At 38.7% G+C, this 16,484-nt stretch overlaps 1 protein-coding gene across 3 annotated transcripts in view; it reads right to left on the bottom strand.

Moving 5' to 3' along the window:
• Nucleotides 1–7,314: 7,314 nt before the first annotated feature.
• The window catches only part of DENND1B (DENN domain containing 1B), a 250,281-nt gene continuing 241,111 nt past the window's right edge, over nucleotides 7,315–16,484 (bottom strand). For all 3 annotated transcript variants that reach the window (XM_067538292.1, XM_067538291.1, XM_067538290.1), the window contains one exon: nucleotides 7,315–15,213. In XM_067538292.1, the coding sequence (XP_067394393.1) occupies nucleotides 14,656–15,213 (558 nt within the window). In that variant the 3' untranslated portion in view covers nucleotides 7,315–14,655. The remainder of the gene's footprint in view (nucleotides 15,214–16,484) is intronic.

Consider the following 16,484-nt stretch of genomic DNA (forward strand, 5'->3'; position numbering starts at 1 on the left):
GGAAGAGGCCCCCAAAGTCAGATGCCATCCTTAAATGTTTTGGTCTATGTCACTGAGCTGTCCAATTGAGCCCTGGGAATGCAAGCAGCAGCACTGTTATTGGTGGAAGAAGCTCCCTGTGCCGTCCCCCTCCCAGTGCAGCCATTATTTGGTCCTAAAAGATTTTTATTCCCCTAGCTAGCTCTATAAGTGTGCTAGTCTTTATACAGCCAAACATGGAAGCAAGTCCCTGCTCTTCAAAGATTGCAGTCTAAACTGATAACACCCCTTTCGTCAATTCCCTCAGCTGCGTTCCCTTTGTCCACCTTCAAAGCTCTGCAGAAGCTCCCCAGCCTACAAAATGGATGTGAGTCCTCCTTCACCCTTTTCACTCTGCCAATGGTGCCAAAGTCACCACCGACTCCTTTTCCTATCCCTCATCTCAGCCCCTTCTTCCATGCTGCCCCAGACCCTTGCAACTACCTCCAAAGGCCCAGCTGCCCATCCGTCCAAACCAGGGTGAATAAAAATCAATGATTTTTTTTCATCAAGAAAATACTAAATTTCTCTCTCATTTAGAAAAATAAGTTACAATTAAATCTCATCACAAACATGCTAAACTTACACTTACCATCTCATAACAATGAATTAATGGCTCTAGTCTGTCCAGCCTAACTACCAGCTCTTGCTTCGTGGAAGTTCTGGGCTTTCAGTTTCTGTTTCAGTTTCTCAGCAGACTAAAGTCATATGTGCAAAGAAAGACACTGGCTGGAGAGGACTGTTGTTGTTCTGTGCTTCTGTAGTGGTGGAGCTGGGCCAAGCAAGGCAGAGGAGTTAGTTAAGACACCATCTTAAAGACAGAGAGATAAAGGATGGAGGCAGAGTAGAAAGGTACAGTGGAGTGAACTGGAAAGAAAAAGGGAAGACATTATTCAGTACAGCTTCCTATGTTCCCCCACATGTTTGCTACAGAAAAAATGTCATGGCTCCTGGGTATAAGAGAAACCCTATATGGGAATATTTTGAAGAACTTCCTTCCCTAGGTAAAAAAGGAAAATGTGCCAAGTGTAAGCAATGCAAGAAAGAGATGCAGGGTCTAGTTGCAAGAATGAAACATCATAAAGAAAACCGCTTATTGGGAGAAAATGATGTGGATGAAGATGTGGATATGTCTGAAGAACAATGTGGATCAGCTGGTTAGTAACTTAAATAATTCACTTTGCAATGCATCATTCTTCAAGACTCTCTCTATGCCTTTTAACGTAAGTGTGATTTAACAAGTAAATTCCCAAGCTGTTTGCTTGTTGGATGTTGCTAGAAAAAATAGTTTAATTTAGCTAATCCTTATGGATTGTTTAATTAGTGAACTAGGTTTAGAATTTATCACCCAAGTATACGGTACAGAAAGCTGCAGTCAGAAAAATCTAGAATTGTCAGTTGCCACTGGGTGTCATTTTCTTATGTTACATAATACATGCCCCTTATTTTGGAACATCATGGCCACAGATCATAATGGTGATGCCGTAAGTCTATTCCCTATTTTACTTCAGCATAACTCAGCTTTCCCAAGGGAACCCCATCTGATACTTGTTTTCTCAAAAAACAGACGTGCCAGTGAGTTTTATGGGGCTTACTCCAAAATTAAGTACACTCTAAGTGCAGTCAGTCTTAGCTTTTTAGGTAATTTGGAATTGGATCTGCATCCTTGCTGAAAATAAATGTAAACGATTAACTAATAATAGAGTGAGAAGAACTGAAAAGAACAACTATTCAAAATAATTTTTGAATTTTGTTTCAGGATTCCATTTAAGTATACGAGACTTTGACTGTGACTGTCTATCTGCAACAACTTCAAAGTCACCCGTTGGTACTTTTAGCAGCAGTGCTGCAACTAAACATATTTCAGACAACAAAGTATCAGTAGCAACTAAAAGATTTCAATCATCCAGTAAAAACCATCACCATGGATGGGTTTGTAGTAAGGACAAGCAAATACCAACAGGACAGCATAGATGAAAAGATTGCTCAGTTCATTTATGCCACAAATTCTCCTTTTCGCTTTGTTAACAATAAACACTTCATTGACATGGTTGAGTCCTTACAACCAGGCTACACTCCACCTGGTAGAGCAAACATTGGTGGAAGGTTGCTAGATACAGTGAATGAGAAGAAACTTGAACAGTGTGCAGGAAATACTGAGGGGAAATTTGCCAGTTTAAGCCTTGATGGGTGGAGCAATATACACAATGATCCAGTAATATGTGCCTGTGTGACAACAGAAGATGGGGTTGCATATCTTTCAGAAACAATAGACAAATCTGGAAATGCCCACACAACAGAATATTTAAAAGAAGTGGCAATGAAAGCTGTAATAAACTGTGAACAAAATTTCAACTGTCACATGCACAGTTTTATCACAAACAATGCTGCAGATGTGGCAAAGACGAGAAAATACTTAGAAGAAGAATTGGAAGGATGCTCCTTAATAACATGGCTGCAGTGCCCATTTGATGCATCTTTTAGCCAAAGACTTAAGTACATCTTCTCCAGGAATAAAAGAAAATGTTGTTGAAGTCGCAAAATATTTCCGTAACAACCATTTAGCTTCAGCTTCACTGAAGAGAGCACGAGGATCCAAATTAATTCTCCCTCAAGGTATTCGATGGAATTCTGTGGTTGATTGTTTGAACAATTTATTAATTATTGTCCTATTCTCATAAAAATTTCTGAAGAAAACCATGATAAAATAGATGGAAGTATCTCATCCAAAATATCTAACATTGGATTAAAGAGGAATGTAGAGAATATGCTCAGTATACTGAAGCTTATATCCATAGCCTTAAACTTCAGAGAGATTGTTGCTGCATTGCTGATGCTGTCAAAATTTAGAAGGCACTTCAAGAGACATTGAAGAGAGAAATACCTCACCAGAAAGTTAAACTGCAGGCAATAAAGAAGTGAATGGATCAAGCACTAACTCCACCTCATTTTCTTGTGAACATTGTCGACCCCAGATATAAAGGTAGATGCCTAACTTCTGAAGAAGATGCTGCTGCCATGGCCTGGGCATCTCAAAATCACTCCTCAGTTATGCCAGTCATAATACATTTCAGGGCTGGAGTGGAACCATTTAAACAGTACATGTTTACTGATGATGTTTTGAACAAAGTCAACTCCCCTGAATTGGTGGAAGTCATTAGCCGGGTACCTTGAAACAGACTTCCTTCAGTTGCTAAGCCAACTTTTCACAGCAGTAGCTTACTCTGCAGGCACAGAGAGAATATTTTCATTGTCTGGTATTATTCACTCAAAGCTAAGAAATCGACTGGGAGTTGAAAAAGCAGGAAAACTTGTACTTCTGTTTCAGTCTATGAATAAAAATGACAGTGGGAATAGGGAAGATGAGAGCTAGTTGTAGAAGTTTTAAGGACAGCGTATGTTTAGTGTTGTGATGACTTGTCAGAGTTAATAAAATTTGAAAATTAAAAAAAGAAAAAAAAAGTTTAAGGACAGCCGGCAACTCAGAAGACTGTTGCAATTGCAAACAAACATTTAGGTAAGATTTAGTTTAATAAAATATAAGTGCTATTGTGTGTGTGTGATTTAGTTCTTACCATTCCTAATGTACTGCTGCTGCATCTGCATCTTGACACAGGTAATGAGTATTATGTACTATTTCCTAAATTAAAAAAATCAAGTTATCATCTAAAAAGTTACACAAAGTATACCCTCCTGGATGTTGTAAAATGCTGTACTGAGTTGTAAATTATCGTGTTTTAGTGATCAGATTTGCACCATTGTTTAAGAAATATGTGAAAAAGTATCAGTGGGAAACTTGATTTAAATCAATTATTTTCTCTTGGTGATTTAAATCATGATTTAAATCAATGATTTAAATAGCCTTGATTTAAATCAATCCACCCTGGTCCAAACCATTGCTAAAAACTTCTTCTGAGAGGCCCAGGACACTGAGCGATGTCAGCCTAATGCTCTTTCCAGGAAACTGGAAGGAAGAAAAAACAAAAACAAACCCCTCCCCCTGCCTTCCAAAAAAAAAAAAAAAAAAAAACCCAAAACCAAAAAACCAAAAACCCAACCCCTCTCTGGATCTCCCAGCAATTTCTTGTTATCTGAGGCCTTGTCTACATGGGAAAGTTTTTTAGTATAACTCAAGATATGCATTTATGCCAGTGTGATTATACTAGTATAACTCACATGGGGATACTCTTATTTATATATGAGACTGTCTCTTTTCTGTTAGCTTACATCGCTTGGGAAGCGGTTCGAGTTAAACCAAAACAAGGCACTCTTACGCCAGAATACAAGTGTCCACATTGGGGTTACACTGGTATAACGGATAACACTTTCCGCCCTGCGTTTGGGGTGTATGTGTATCCTGTAAGCTCTACAGAATCAGGCCTGTCTTTAATTATGTCTTACACAGCACCGAGCCCATCAGAAGTACTTCACAAATAAGAACTGATAATCTAGCAGAAAGGAAGTGATTTTTGCAATTCACAATGAAGTTTAGGGTTTTCTATAGTCCTCATTTTTGTTTGATCACCTATAGACAGTTATTTGAGGGGAGGGGCAGGATTTATAGGCCTCATGAAATAAGCCAATGGAGCAATGCCAATATACACCAGCTGAGAATCTGGACCTTATACTTTAAGAGGAAACTTGAAGGAGAGAGTGGTAAGTCAGTGATATATGATCTAGAATATATTTCAAATGTAGGCTCTAAACTTCACTTTTAACACTAGGTCTTGTTTATATTTCATGCAGAATTTGTAACTGGATTGACAACCTTCACGGTTTTAAAGTTTTAGAAAGAGGCTGCCAGCATTTTGTCTGACTGAGGAAAAACCACAAATTCACTCCCATTTGCTTTAACTGGATACCAACAAACCCACATCATAACTTAAGGCGTTGCTTGTGTTTCTGCTGTTATGACTTGTCACATCAAATAAAAATCTAAATCCCCAAATTTGATCAAGTTACTTTTTCTTTTGTGATCATGAGGGTTAAGGCACTGGAAGTTCTGGAAAGAAAAAGAAACGCTTTTGCCCACCATTCACGTATGGTTACAGCAGCACTATATAAGAGTATGTTGCAATAGCCACAATATTCTATGCAGCGCACACTAATGAATAGGGATTTCATGACCTCTATATCTAAGCAAGCCCCCAAAATGACAGAATTTTGAGTTATATTTTTTGTAATAAACCACATTTCTTAATAATGTACCAACCTGGATATTACCTGGCGTGTCCCATCTGACTTTTGTACTAAAGCTTTCTGAAAAAATTCTTTTTTTCACAAACGCATGGCATAGTTTTTCTTGACATGATTAGAGTAGCCCCTAAGGCCACTGTTTTAAAATGTTGCCACTTTTAAGATAAAAAGATCAGGCTACTTCAACATCTGCTGTATCCCTTGTACTTCCCTATACTTACTATAGGTCATAACTTGTGTAATTGCAACATTTAAGGTATTTCAACTGCACCTACACTGTAACTGTGCTCTGAGAATTAACTAAAGCAAATGGGCAAGCTGAAGCTGAAAGAAAAATGGGGAATCAATGGTTAATTATATTAAGCTGTTTTCATACTTGGATGAGTACTTTGCTCTCCCACACTGCATCCAAGCAACAACTGTCAGCTCCTGGTGACGATGTCATTACAATTCTGACAGGAGTCATTCAAGAGACGAGATGAGTGACGTGATGTCTTTCGTTGGACCAATTTCTGTTGGTGAAAGAGACAAGCTTTTGAGCTCCACACAGAGCTCTTCTTCAGGTCTGGGAATGGTTCTCAGAGTGTGTCAGCTAGATTTTTTTCATCTTCACTGTGTCTTCTGTTGCATCCCAACTTGGACAGGTGACAAGGATTGGATTTTGTTGTTGTAAATGTCTGCAATTGAGAGATGAATAAGTGGATGTAACTTTTTAAAAATCAACTGACGATCAGAAATATCAACGTTGATCCGGTGGTCTATATGCTTTGTTTCTATAACACAGTAAAGTGCTTTTGTCATTCTTCCAGCTCGGACAAGGGAATTATTGTTTAAATCACTGACCAGATTCTGCTGAGAGGCCATTTTGTGTCACACAGCCTGTAGATTCTGGTCGCAATTTTACATGAACTGACTCAGGGAGGTTGGATCCTACAAGAGGCTGAGCCACACCCATGCAAGAACCTCATGTGATGGATGTTTGGGGGAATGAGGGATTCTCTCTCATTGTGCTGTGTCCTGCCATATAAAAAGTGACTGGAAGAGCTGTCTTTGAAGTGTTTACACTTTGTAGCAGGCACTGTGCTCTCCCTGGAGTGGGTGGATTCAGAAGATTTGGGTTCCACTGGCTGTGTCAATGGCAACTTTTGGGAAGTAACTTCACTTTTTGTACCTCAGTTTCCCCACCTGTAAAATGGGGGAAATGCTTGCTTCCTTTGTAAACTGCTTCTTCTGTAAAGTGCTTGGAGAACTACAGATGAAAAATGCTGTATAAACACTAGATATAATTGGTTGGGATTTTCAAGGAGGCCTAATGGAGTTTGGGCCCCAAATCCATTGGACTTATATGAGATTTGCACACCAAACTGCTTTAGGCTCCTTTGAAAATCCCAGTCCTCATTTTTATTGTAAATTTCATTCTAACAGCCCACTTACACACCCAATTTTCCACGAATCATTACATAAAGAGCTATCATGTCTGCCTATGCTGGCATCCCAAAGGGAGCAAAGTTGAGTTTGTCTGGGCATTGTACATTGCCATAACTCTGTATTTCCTAGGCGGGATTCAGCTTGCCGTTTGCTTTTTGTTGTAACACTGATTTTTTTAAAGGGATGTGTTACAGATCCTAAACTGAGCATTTTCTTGTTTTCCAATATTGGAGGGACCTGTATAATTTACTGGTCTGAACATGGGGCTAGGAGCCACAAGCTACGGAGTTGTAATGCCGCTGCTGGCTCTCTCTGTGTACGCTTGATCAAATTACTCAAATCTGAATCTAACTTGGGGATAATGTGGATTAACAAATGCTTATCTCATAGGACATTGTGATAGTTAATATTTATACAACACTTTAAAGCAGCATTATATAAAAATGCTAATTATTAATAATAAACACTTGGTTAGCTTCTCCATTTTGATCATCCAATGGCTTGCATCAAATTGAAAAGCTCATAAGATAACAACATCACCATAGTGTTTTAAACTATACTTCTTCTGATGGAAAAAAGTTAACCTCACATCCTTTTGCATGAAATACGTAAATCAGTTCACTACATCAAACAAAAACCTGCACCACCACAATGGTTTTGATTTTAGTACATTTTATTTTATACTAAAGTGTGGGGCACTTCATGTTAACGTGGAGTTCACCAAGAACTTTGCATTGACACTATAACTTGGAAAAAACACAGTTAATTTATTGTACATACACAGTGTGTACTACAGATAGTAGTCTAAGGTCTGGTCTGTAATCCTGGAGATGACTTCATACTGTAGGTTAAAGTGTGCAGCTGCACAGAATAAAGTCCTAAATTTGGTGGCAGTTTTAATAAAAGCAAGTGACTGATCCTATTTATAAACATGTTAGAACACAGTGTAAATGATTTATTTAAATACCTTCATGATTATTAAAAGGATTAATAAAAGCATTACATCTCAAAACATCCTGTACTTCATGTCTTTCCTATAGATATTAAAGATGTCCCTACTGGTCCATAACAATGAACTTTATAAAGATTTTTTTTTCCAAAGATGGCTATAAAAAATCTGAAAAAGTTTAGAAATAATGTCAGAATAGGTTATTTCTCTCTATACAATGCCGAGGCTTTTTTCTTTTCTCTTTCAGACAGAATAAAAAAAAAATCAGTTATTTCCTTGAACAAATGAAACATTTTTACTTATCTTCTCCTGAACAAAATGGTCAAGTAACAAAATATATGCTTGTTTGTATGTTGCATTCAAAACTAGCTATTCCACAGTGTTTTACTGCCCCATTCAAGTAAATCAATTTAAAGCAGTTCTTGATAGATGCTTGAAGGTTACAACAAAATGTACATCAATACATAATTTAATTTAATTTACAAAAAATTAAAAGATACTGGCAACAATTGATTTAAGCAATGATTTATCACAATTAGAGCTGTCATAAACTAGATTCTGAATATATATATATATGGTCACCATCATAAATTATTATCTAGCATTGATTAGATTGAGAAGAGATGCTTAATTTGTTAAAAAAAATCAAGTGATAACTAAGCATCAGAATTTCTAAATGTATAAACAGAAATTAATCCCACAACGTTCTAGTAACACATTGTTAGTAGAATATAGACATCATTATTACCTGTGATTACTTGTATATTAATCATTGCTGAGACCACGTTTATTATTATCATAGTACAATAACGTGACATCCACAATCATTTTCAGCCAATGGAGATGCACATTTGCCTGGTGACAGCGTTTACATTTTTATCATACAACCATATTAAAATGCTACATGTAATTTTATACAGCTCCAAAAAATATGATCTCAAGGATCTGCTTGAAAAGCAGATGTGCATATTTGTCGTAACAAAATTACTTTTAAAAAAAGGAAGGAAAAATATTGCACAAAATCCAGTAATTTTTTTGAAAGTCGATACGTGTCCCTCCACATCCAAATAGCTCTCTTATTGTAACAGAAACATAACTGCATTTTATTCAATCAGAATCAAACGTCAATTTACTTGAATTCCACTTTTGTTGTTCCAGGGTTAATACTGTTACTGGACTCTAAATGTGAATCCTCTTAAAACTGACCTAAGTAACGTACGAACTAGCTTCTGTTCAGCATGTTTTACTGTAGTAAAATGTGGGGTATAGTTCATACTTTGTACTTTTCATCCCAACTACAGCTGGGCAAAATTTTTCAACCTAAACTTGTTTTGGTGAAAAATGCGTATTTGGCAACATCAAAACTTTTAATGAATTTGTGTAACTTCACCAAATTGTTTTGGTTGAAAAAACCCAGAAAAAAAAAAATCCCACAGGCCCATGATTAGATCACACACCCAAGAGGTGGCAGATCCCTGTTCAAATATATGTCTTTGCCTAGAAATATATAATTAACAATAACATAGGGTTAGGAAAAACTCATTCTAAAGGCCTGAAAGGCATTTTAAACCTAAATTTTGATATCTTAAAAAAAAATTAACACTTAGACGACATTTTCAAAACTGCTCAGCATTGGTTTAACTCTGCTCCCATTGAAGTCAATGTTAAAATGCATGTTGACTTCCCCGCAACAAGAGTCTGGGAAACACTGAGACTTTTTTAAAATCCTACCTTTAGCCATCATCAATATCACTTTCTGCAATGCTACGTGACTGTGAAAGTTTCAGTCAAGACAGTTATTTCACAGCTTCTCAAACTACACTCTTCCTTCAAACCAAGGCTATTTTGGAAGTTACACTACCCCAAAAATATCGCACTGGAATTGACACACTGTCCTCGATCATCTTCTATACAGATCTCCCTCTGCATGCAGAGAGGGAGGGCAGGGAGCAGCTCTATATCTATGGTTCTGTTTATTCCTGGACACCTGTAAAGGATTTTCACAGTATTGGGGAGGGGATCTACACATGCAGAATTAGGAAGGCTATAAATGGGGCACAGATCATCCTTCCACCACTCTGGGGGGGATTTGATGAAAAGGCTGCCTGGCTTTATTGGAGTCACACTCCACGCAAGGGAGCTGGAGTGAGACAGGGCCCAAGACTCCAGGATACACAGGTTTTAGGGGCTGAACCTGCTGCTGATTACCTGGGTTGCAGGGCCCAGCTGTATCACCCCAGTGGAACAATACATGGAAACTCAGAGAGGGGAACCCTGAGGACCGTCTTTCCTCCTGATGCTCTCCCATTGTTCTTTTCCAAGCAGAATGATGGGGATATGGCTCACTTCATGGAGGCTCAGTGCATAATTTATTAGAGATGAATTGGAAGACTTTAAATTCAAGTCCCAGTATGACTGAGTAGGTCAGAACTTTGTCACCAAGTATGGATAAGAGAGTGTAAGGTTTAATCAAAGAACCTGATTATTTCCCTCATGGGTGAAAAATGAGAAGCTCATAAAATGCTGATTCATCTAAAAAAAAAAAAAAAAAAGTGCCTCTGTTTTTTGACTGAACTGAGTTCAGGTCTCACCAGTAGATGGAGATTAATGTGGATGATTTAGAAGACCTTAGGAGAATTCACACAAATGATAATAGAATGCATAAAACTTGAAAACTTGTATAGTCCTTGACTTGGACAATTTCTCTTTCTATGCGACTCTCTGTGATAATCAAAATACTATAGATGTGGCATATAGCCAGACTGTCACTGCACTGAGAACGAAGTAGAGCTGTGCTGGCTGGAGATATCAGCATTGCTACTTATCTGATAAATTTGGCATTCTTAACTGTTTATATTGTTAATATGGAGGCTTCCTGGTAATTTTGTGTTTGAATAAGGCACCGAGATTAGCCTTTTAAAAAGATCTTTGATATCAAATGATAAAGAATCTAAAAATGTACCTAAATTTAAAATCAAACAGACAAAGTTATACTTTTAAGGTACATAAGGTTAAAAAAGAAGGAAGACACAATAGTCAAAATACTGTAAATATTCTACGAACTGCATCAGCACTATGGGAAGGATTTGACATCAGTGTGGCAACCGAAACACATTCATGGCTATTGCAATCAAAAATAATTCAAAAAGTTGAATTTTATCAGCCATCTTTTAACTTTCTACTTTTTCCCAATTTGCAGTTTCACTTACCAGAGACATGAATATTACTTATAAAACAATAACCATCAATGCACCAATGTTGCACAATTCTCAAGTAATTTTTTTCAGTGCTATACTCCTAATAAATCATTAAAGGGACATTAGCCACCTGATGTGGCCTTCAAATTCTCCTCATTTTAAAAAGTGCCTAAGGGAGTCAGGTGTCCAACTCCTACCAAAAGTCAGTGAAAGCTGGTCCATTAGATGTTTTTGAAAATCGCACCCTAAAATCTCATGCAGAATTCCTGAGACATGCTTTTAACAGTAAACATGACTAGAACTTCTGATAATCCTATTTTTTAACTCCAAGAGACAAACTGATAAGTCTAAAAGATAAAGGCATTTAATAGAATATCTTACAAATGTGCATTGCACCTATTATCCTAGTAGGTTTCTAATGTCACATTATCCCATTCTGATTCCTCCTAGGCCTATCCAATAATATAATTCATTCACCTACTGTGATATGGTGTGCACCCCACACCAGCTCTGTCAGGGTTAATGAGGGCCTGAGAGACTAATTAGGTCACCAGACCTCACCTGAGAGAAGGAGAGCCAGAGTTAATTGAGAGGGAAGTCCAGGTTGGGAAGGATTGGGACAGCACTAAAAAGGCAAGAAGATGAAAGCAGCAGTGGGCTTCCAGAGGAAGGAATCTGCAGTTTGCTCCCCTGGGAGGAGGGAGGCCTCCAGGAACAAGAAGGAAGTCCAGGGCAAGAATAAGCCCGGGGATCCTGTCCTGGTTTAAGGAGTCTGGCAAGGGACTAGGAGGGGTGAAGCAGCCATGGGGAGTAGAGTAGGCTCCAGTGGTAAACCCAGAACCAGGAAAGAGAAGATAGGAAGGCTTGGTAGGAAGGAGACTGGGGAAACAGCAACAGGGAATGGGAATGGGGATTGGATTGCTGGTTATAGGGTCCCCGAGCTGGTACCTAGCATAGCAGGTGGTCTAGTGGCACAGAGCGCGAGGAGGGGCTGAACGCCATCTGGCAACAGCATTTGGGCAGGTGTCCTGTTGGCCTTTGTAAGTCCACCAGGAGGGGTGGACTAAATGGTGTCCTGGCTGGAAGGCCAACTTATCCAAAGAAAAGCTATTGCAAAGCATGCAATGAACAGCAAGCAGGCACCAGATGCAGCATCAGCTACATTCCCCCACTAGCAAAAAGTGGCAAGCACATTACACCTACAAAACAAGGCAGCCTTCTCTATGGTGGAACTGTGCACAGCAACACTACACAACAGTTTAGGAAAGGAAGAGGAAATCTATACTGTATTCAATTAAATCTGGGAATTAAAGTTAGCAAAATGCAGTTACACAAATGAGAATACAATTAAGCATTTCATTTCTCTAGTGTTATCAGGGTAACAATCAAACCAGAAGTGCTATGAGACTGGCAGAACTTTTGTTTTTCCCATCTTATATTAAACACACCTAACAGTACAGCAATACCTACTTGGGCACCAATTCAGGACCAACAAAGAAGAATGTCACCTCCTGAAACATCTTGGGTTTTCCTTGGTGCTCTCCCATTTAATCATTGTTCAGACCTGACACTTCCTATCTGTTGATTTCTGATCACCCAGCTAAGACATTTAATAGTTTATGATATAATAATAGTTTTGGTCCTCAGTAACTCAAACAAAGTTTTGCCAAGTGCCAATGTTTGGGATAACACAAATAAAAACTCCACCTGCATCTCAAATACTATGGTGGTATGTACGACAGAAAACCCTAAGACTGATCAGGATGCAAAACTTACAATCGTCCTTAGCACCAGTAAGCTCCTATGGTCCTCTTCAGCAATATATACTGAATACGCCTACAAAAACTTTCATGTTCTAATCAGCCAAGGACATTATATCATGAATTGTGAATCCAAAACTTGACCTTTTCCCTTGCATGTAAAACTGGACACTTTGGTGAGGGGGCCTCATATCCAGTAACAAGGCCCATCCTCACCAGTCGTGTAGCTGACATCTACCTCCCCCCTCCTTTTATCCAATCTGAGTCTGCAGTTTGGGATACAAGACCTCCTTTTACAAGACCAGGGATGTTGCCAACAAAGTTATGAAAATGACTAAAGAGTATTAGATTCTAGATCTCGTAGGTGGAGCATCAAACAGCCACCGTCCCCTTCCCCCTCAAAAAGGGATTACACACCAATTTCCTGGGCCACCTGACATAACCAGTTGCTTGATGCTCATGGTGATAAAAAGAGAAAAGAAAAGCCAAATTGCATTAGCCAAGAGGAAACTTCCTTTGTAAATCCAAATATGGCAACGGGTGTTAACCTGTGCAGTGATCCACTACCAAAGTATTGCAGCCCAGCCTGCCTCTAACACCCGACTTCTTCAATTTGCTCCCCCTGGCCTGTGCTGAGGATACCACTAAGCCATCCTTGTTACAGAAGAAGATTCCTGCTGGTGGTGAGGAAGAGTGAGAGAGCATTCCTCTCAATGGGGAATCCTGTTACCCCTTGCTTCGTGTTACGCTTGCCAATAGCACAATAGACAGTATTCAAAGTTGCCATTTTTTGCTTAGTGTGGTTCACCCCACAATATACCTGTTCTGAACCACAGAGGGCAGTGAGCAAAGGGGGATGGACGAGGAGAATGGATGGATGTGCTCCACACAGAAAAAGGAATCTATTTTTTGAATTTTAAATATATAAATATTTTCCAGGAATGCTACGTGCTAAAAGGAGGATAAACATTTATACCTAAATACAGCACATGCAGCATCCATTTAATTCCCTTTCTTGTAATTGCAAAAAGATTCTCTGGTATACATCCATGGCTAACATGAGAATGGGGTATTTGCATTCTTAATTGCTGAGCCAATTATTTTTGATGGTTAGTGATATAAATAAGCTTCATTCACTGCTCTTTAGAATACTGTGTAGCTTAACTAAACATAACTCCTAAGCAGCAAAGCAATAATTTAATGTTTTTCTTAAAGGTGGCTTGCAAAAATCTAATGGTCATGTTCAGTAGTGGCACAAATTAATTTTAGTACAGAATTATTAAATTGAAGAAATTTAAAAAATAGCAATAAAATCTGTCAATTTCACTTACACTTTCATTTCCAAAAATTCCTAGATGAAAACATCTACATTGAGACTCTGGATAATATGTCTTTAAAGTGCCTTAGTTGTAAACAGAAGCTAATTAACTTCACATTATAATTGAGCACTTAATAAGAGAAAAGCATGCACCACCTTTTCAGGATCTGGAAGACATGACCACAGTTTCTGTTTATAATAAGCTCCCAATTATTCACAAGAGATTCTGTAGCTTAGAAAAGGTCCTTTTCCTCTCTGCTCAAGCAGATACCTACCATGGAAAATCATTATTGCTCTTTTGAACAATTGCAAGTCACCTTCTAAGATATTTAAACCTTTTCCCAAATGATTAAGGCAATTAACTCATTACAAACATCGATATTTGTAAGTTTCAGACAAATCTCTAAATTGTTTTGTTCATTTCATGTCCAATAGGATTAATACAGTACCTTCAGTATCTGGATATATGGAAAGGCGATACACTTCCTGCTGCACAAAGGATCAAGTAAGCACCATGCACCAGCTGTATATTCCACACAGACACAAACTAGTACCTGATTTAAGAGTGCATAAGTATATGGAACAAAAAACACAGCCAACAAATTAACTGAGAAACATATAAGCAGATGTCTAAATGGGAGAAAATCCATATGCTAAACAAATCAGAAGTATTTTAAAATGTAAAAGTAATTATTCCTTTGTGATCTTTTGGTTTTCATGTATTATGTGGACTCCTGAGTAGTCTCTCTTTAACCTCTAATGGTGGTAGTTTCTCCTCTCAAAGTTCCCTTACACTTTATTTCCACTGCTTTTACTGGAGTAATTATCCTCTGAAGTGTTTAAACCGTGGTGGAAAGCAGAGGTCATGTCACATAATGACACAACTTCATGGAGAAGCCCATCTTCTTCTGGGGTTTCATTTCCTTCATCCCCTTCTTTTTGCCAAGGAACTAGAATGGATGGATGTTGACAAAGGTTCACTGGGGGCTGATCCTCTGAGGTATTGGTTAGTGTTTCCTTCGGTTTTATCTTCCTATGGAAGGAGTCATCTACTTGGGAATATTCCAGAGAAGCAAGTTGTGCAACTGATCGTGCTGGAGAAACTGACTTTATAAAATCTTTAGGGAAATCCATATGATCAGCACTAAGGGTTTTGTCATTATTTTCCTCCTCCAGCACAGAGACAAATTCCGTATGGCCACTAAAAGACACTTGTTTCCTTGGCGATGGAGGGAGCTGTTTCCCATGTAGAACACTATCATCCTGACCAAGATTCCACTCCACTTCATCATTAGTACCACTACAGAGCAGAGTGAGGTTGCTTTCACTAGGTGCACTGGACTTGCTCTGAAACAAAGAACATGTTATTATAGTTTATGTCACAAGAAGCACCTCTGCACTGGCATCACTGAAACAAAATTTGTGTGTTCATGGAAGGATATACAACCCTGGATTTCCCTAGATACAGAACAGCATAGCAGTAAAACTGCAATGCAAGGTTTTTTACACTGTTTTATCCCAACCTGTAAAGATTATCTCTAGGAATGACAAAAGATCCGTCTCCATTGCCCATTCAACCCTTGACCACATAGCTGTGACAGTTAACAAAAACATAGCTTGTGCCAATTGCAATGGTGGTTATTCACTATGATGAGGTAAGAAATTTGAGACTCAGACCCATGATCACTATTTGCAGTGTTGGTCCCAAGATATTAGAGAGAAAAGATGAGTGTGCTAATATCTTTCATTGGACCAATTTCTGTTGGTGAAAGAGAGAAGCTTTCGAGCTACAAAGAGCTCTTCTCCAGGTCTGGGAAAGGCATTCCCAGTGTCACAGCTAAATGCAAGGTGGAACAGCTTATTTAGTATAAGTAATTAAAACACATTGTATGATACCTTTCAAGGGGAAGTGGCTAGTTAACACCTCTCCAGTCGTAGGACAAAAAAAGGGGTTAGTGGGTGACAGATTTTTGTGGTGAGCCATAAATCCACTTATATTTTTAGTGTCTAGCAGTTACAAATGTAAGCTCCCAGGCTCATCTTTTGAAGGTGTAGTGCAGGTTTCCTTTGAGACTGAGGACCAATAGGTCAGACGTAGGTGATCATTTAGTGAAAAATGTTCACCCAGAGGTGATATGATGGTTTTGTCTTTTATCACTTTTCTGTATGAGTGTATCTGAGAGGTACACCACATGTTTTGATAGGCACATGAAGGACCTGCGGATTTTGAAAGGTGTGTTGTGTGGGATATTGATCATTGTAGCAGCGGAGATATGTCTGCAGGTTTTGCATCTGTTGCTCTGGCAATGTCTGGTGCCACTTTGAGTTTGTGTGTCCAGTCTATGGGGAGCTTGCTTCTAATGGTGAGCTTGGCGATACTGGGGGTTGTTTGAAGGCCAGGAGAGGGTGTTTAGGAAAGATTTCTTTCACGATCTGGTCCCCATTAAGTATGGGCTGTAATTGTTTGATGACATCTCATGGGGGTTCCAGTGCGGAGTGGTAGCTGACAACTAGAGATTGTGCAGTCAGATGCTTTCCCCCCCTGTATTGAAGCACGTTTTCGTGGGGTATGTCTATTTCCACCTTTTCTCAGACCTGAAGAAAAGCTCTGTATAAGT

This window comes from Emydura macquarii, unplaced genomic scaffold, assembly GCF_026122565.2.
Source record: "Emydura macquarii macquarii isolate MOO-44397 ecotype Brisbane River unplaced genomic scaffold, CSIRO-AGI_Emac_v2 contig_480, whole genome shotgun sequence".
In the NCBI taxonomy this organism is placed as follows: domain Eukaryota; kingdom Metazoa; phylum Chordata; order Testudines; family Chelidae; genus Emydura; species Emydura macquarii.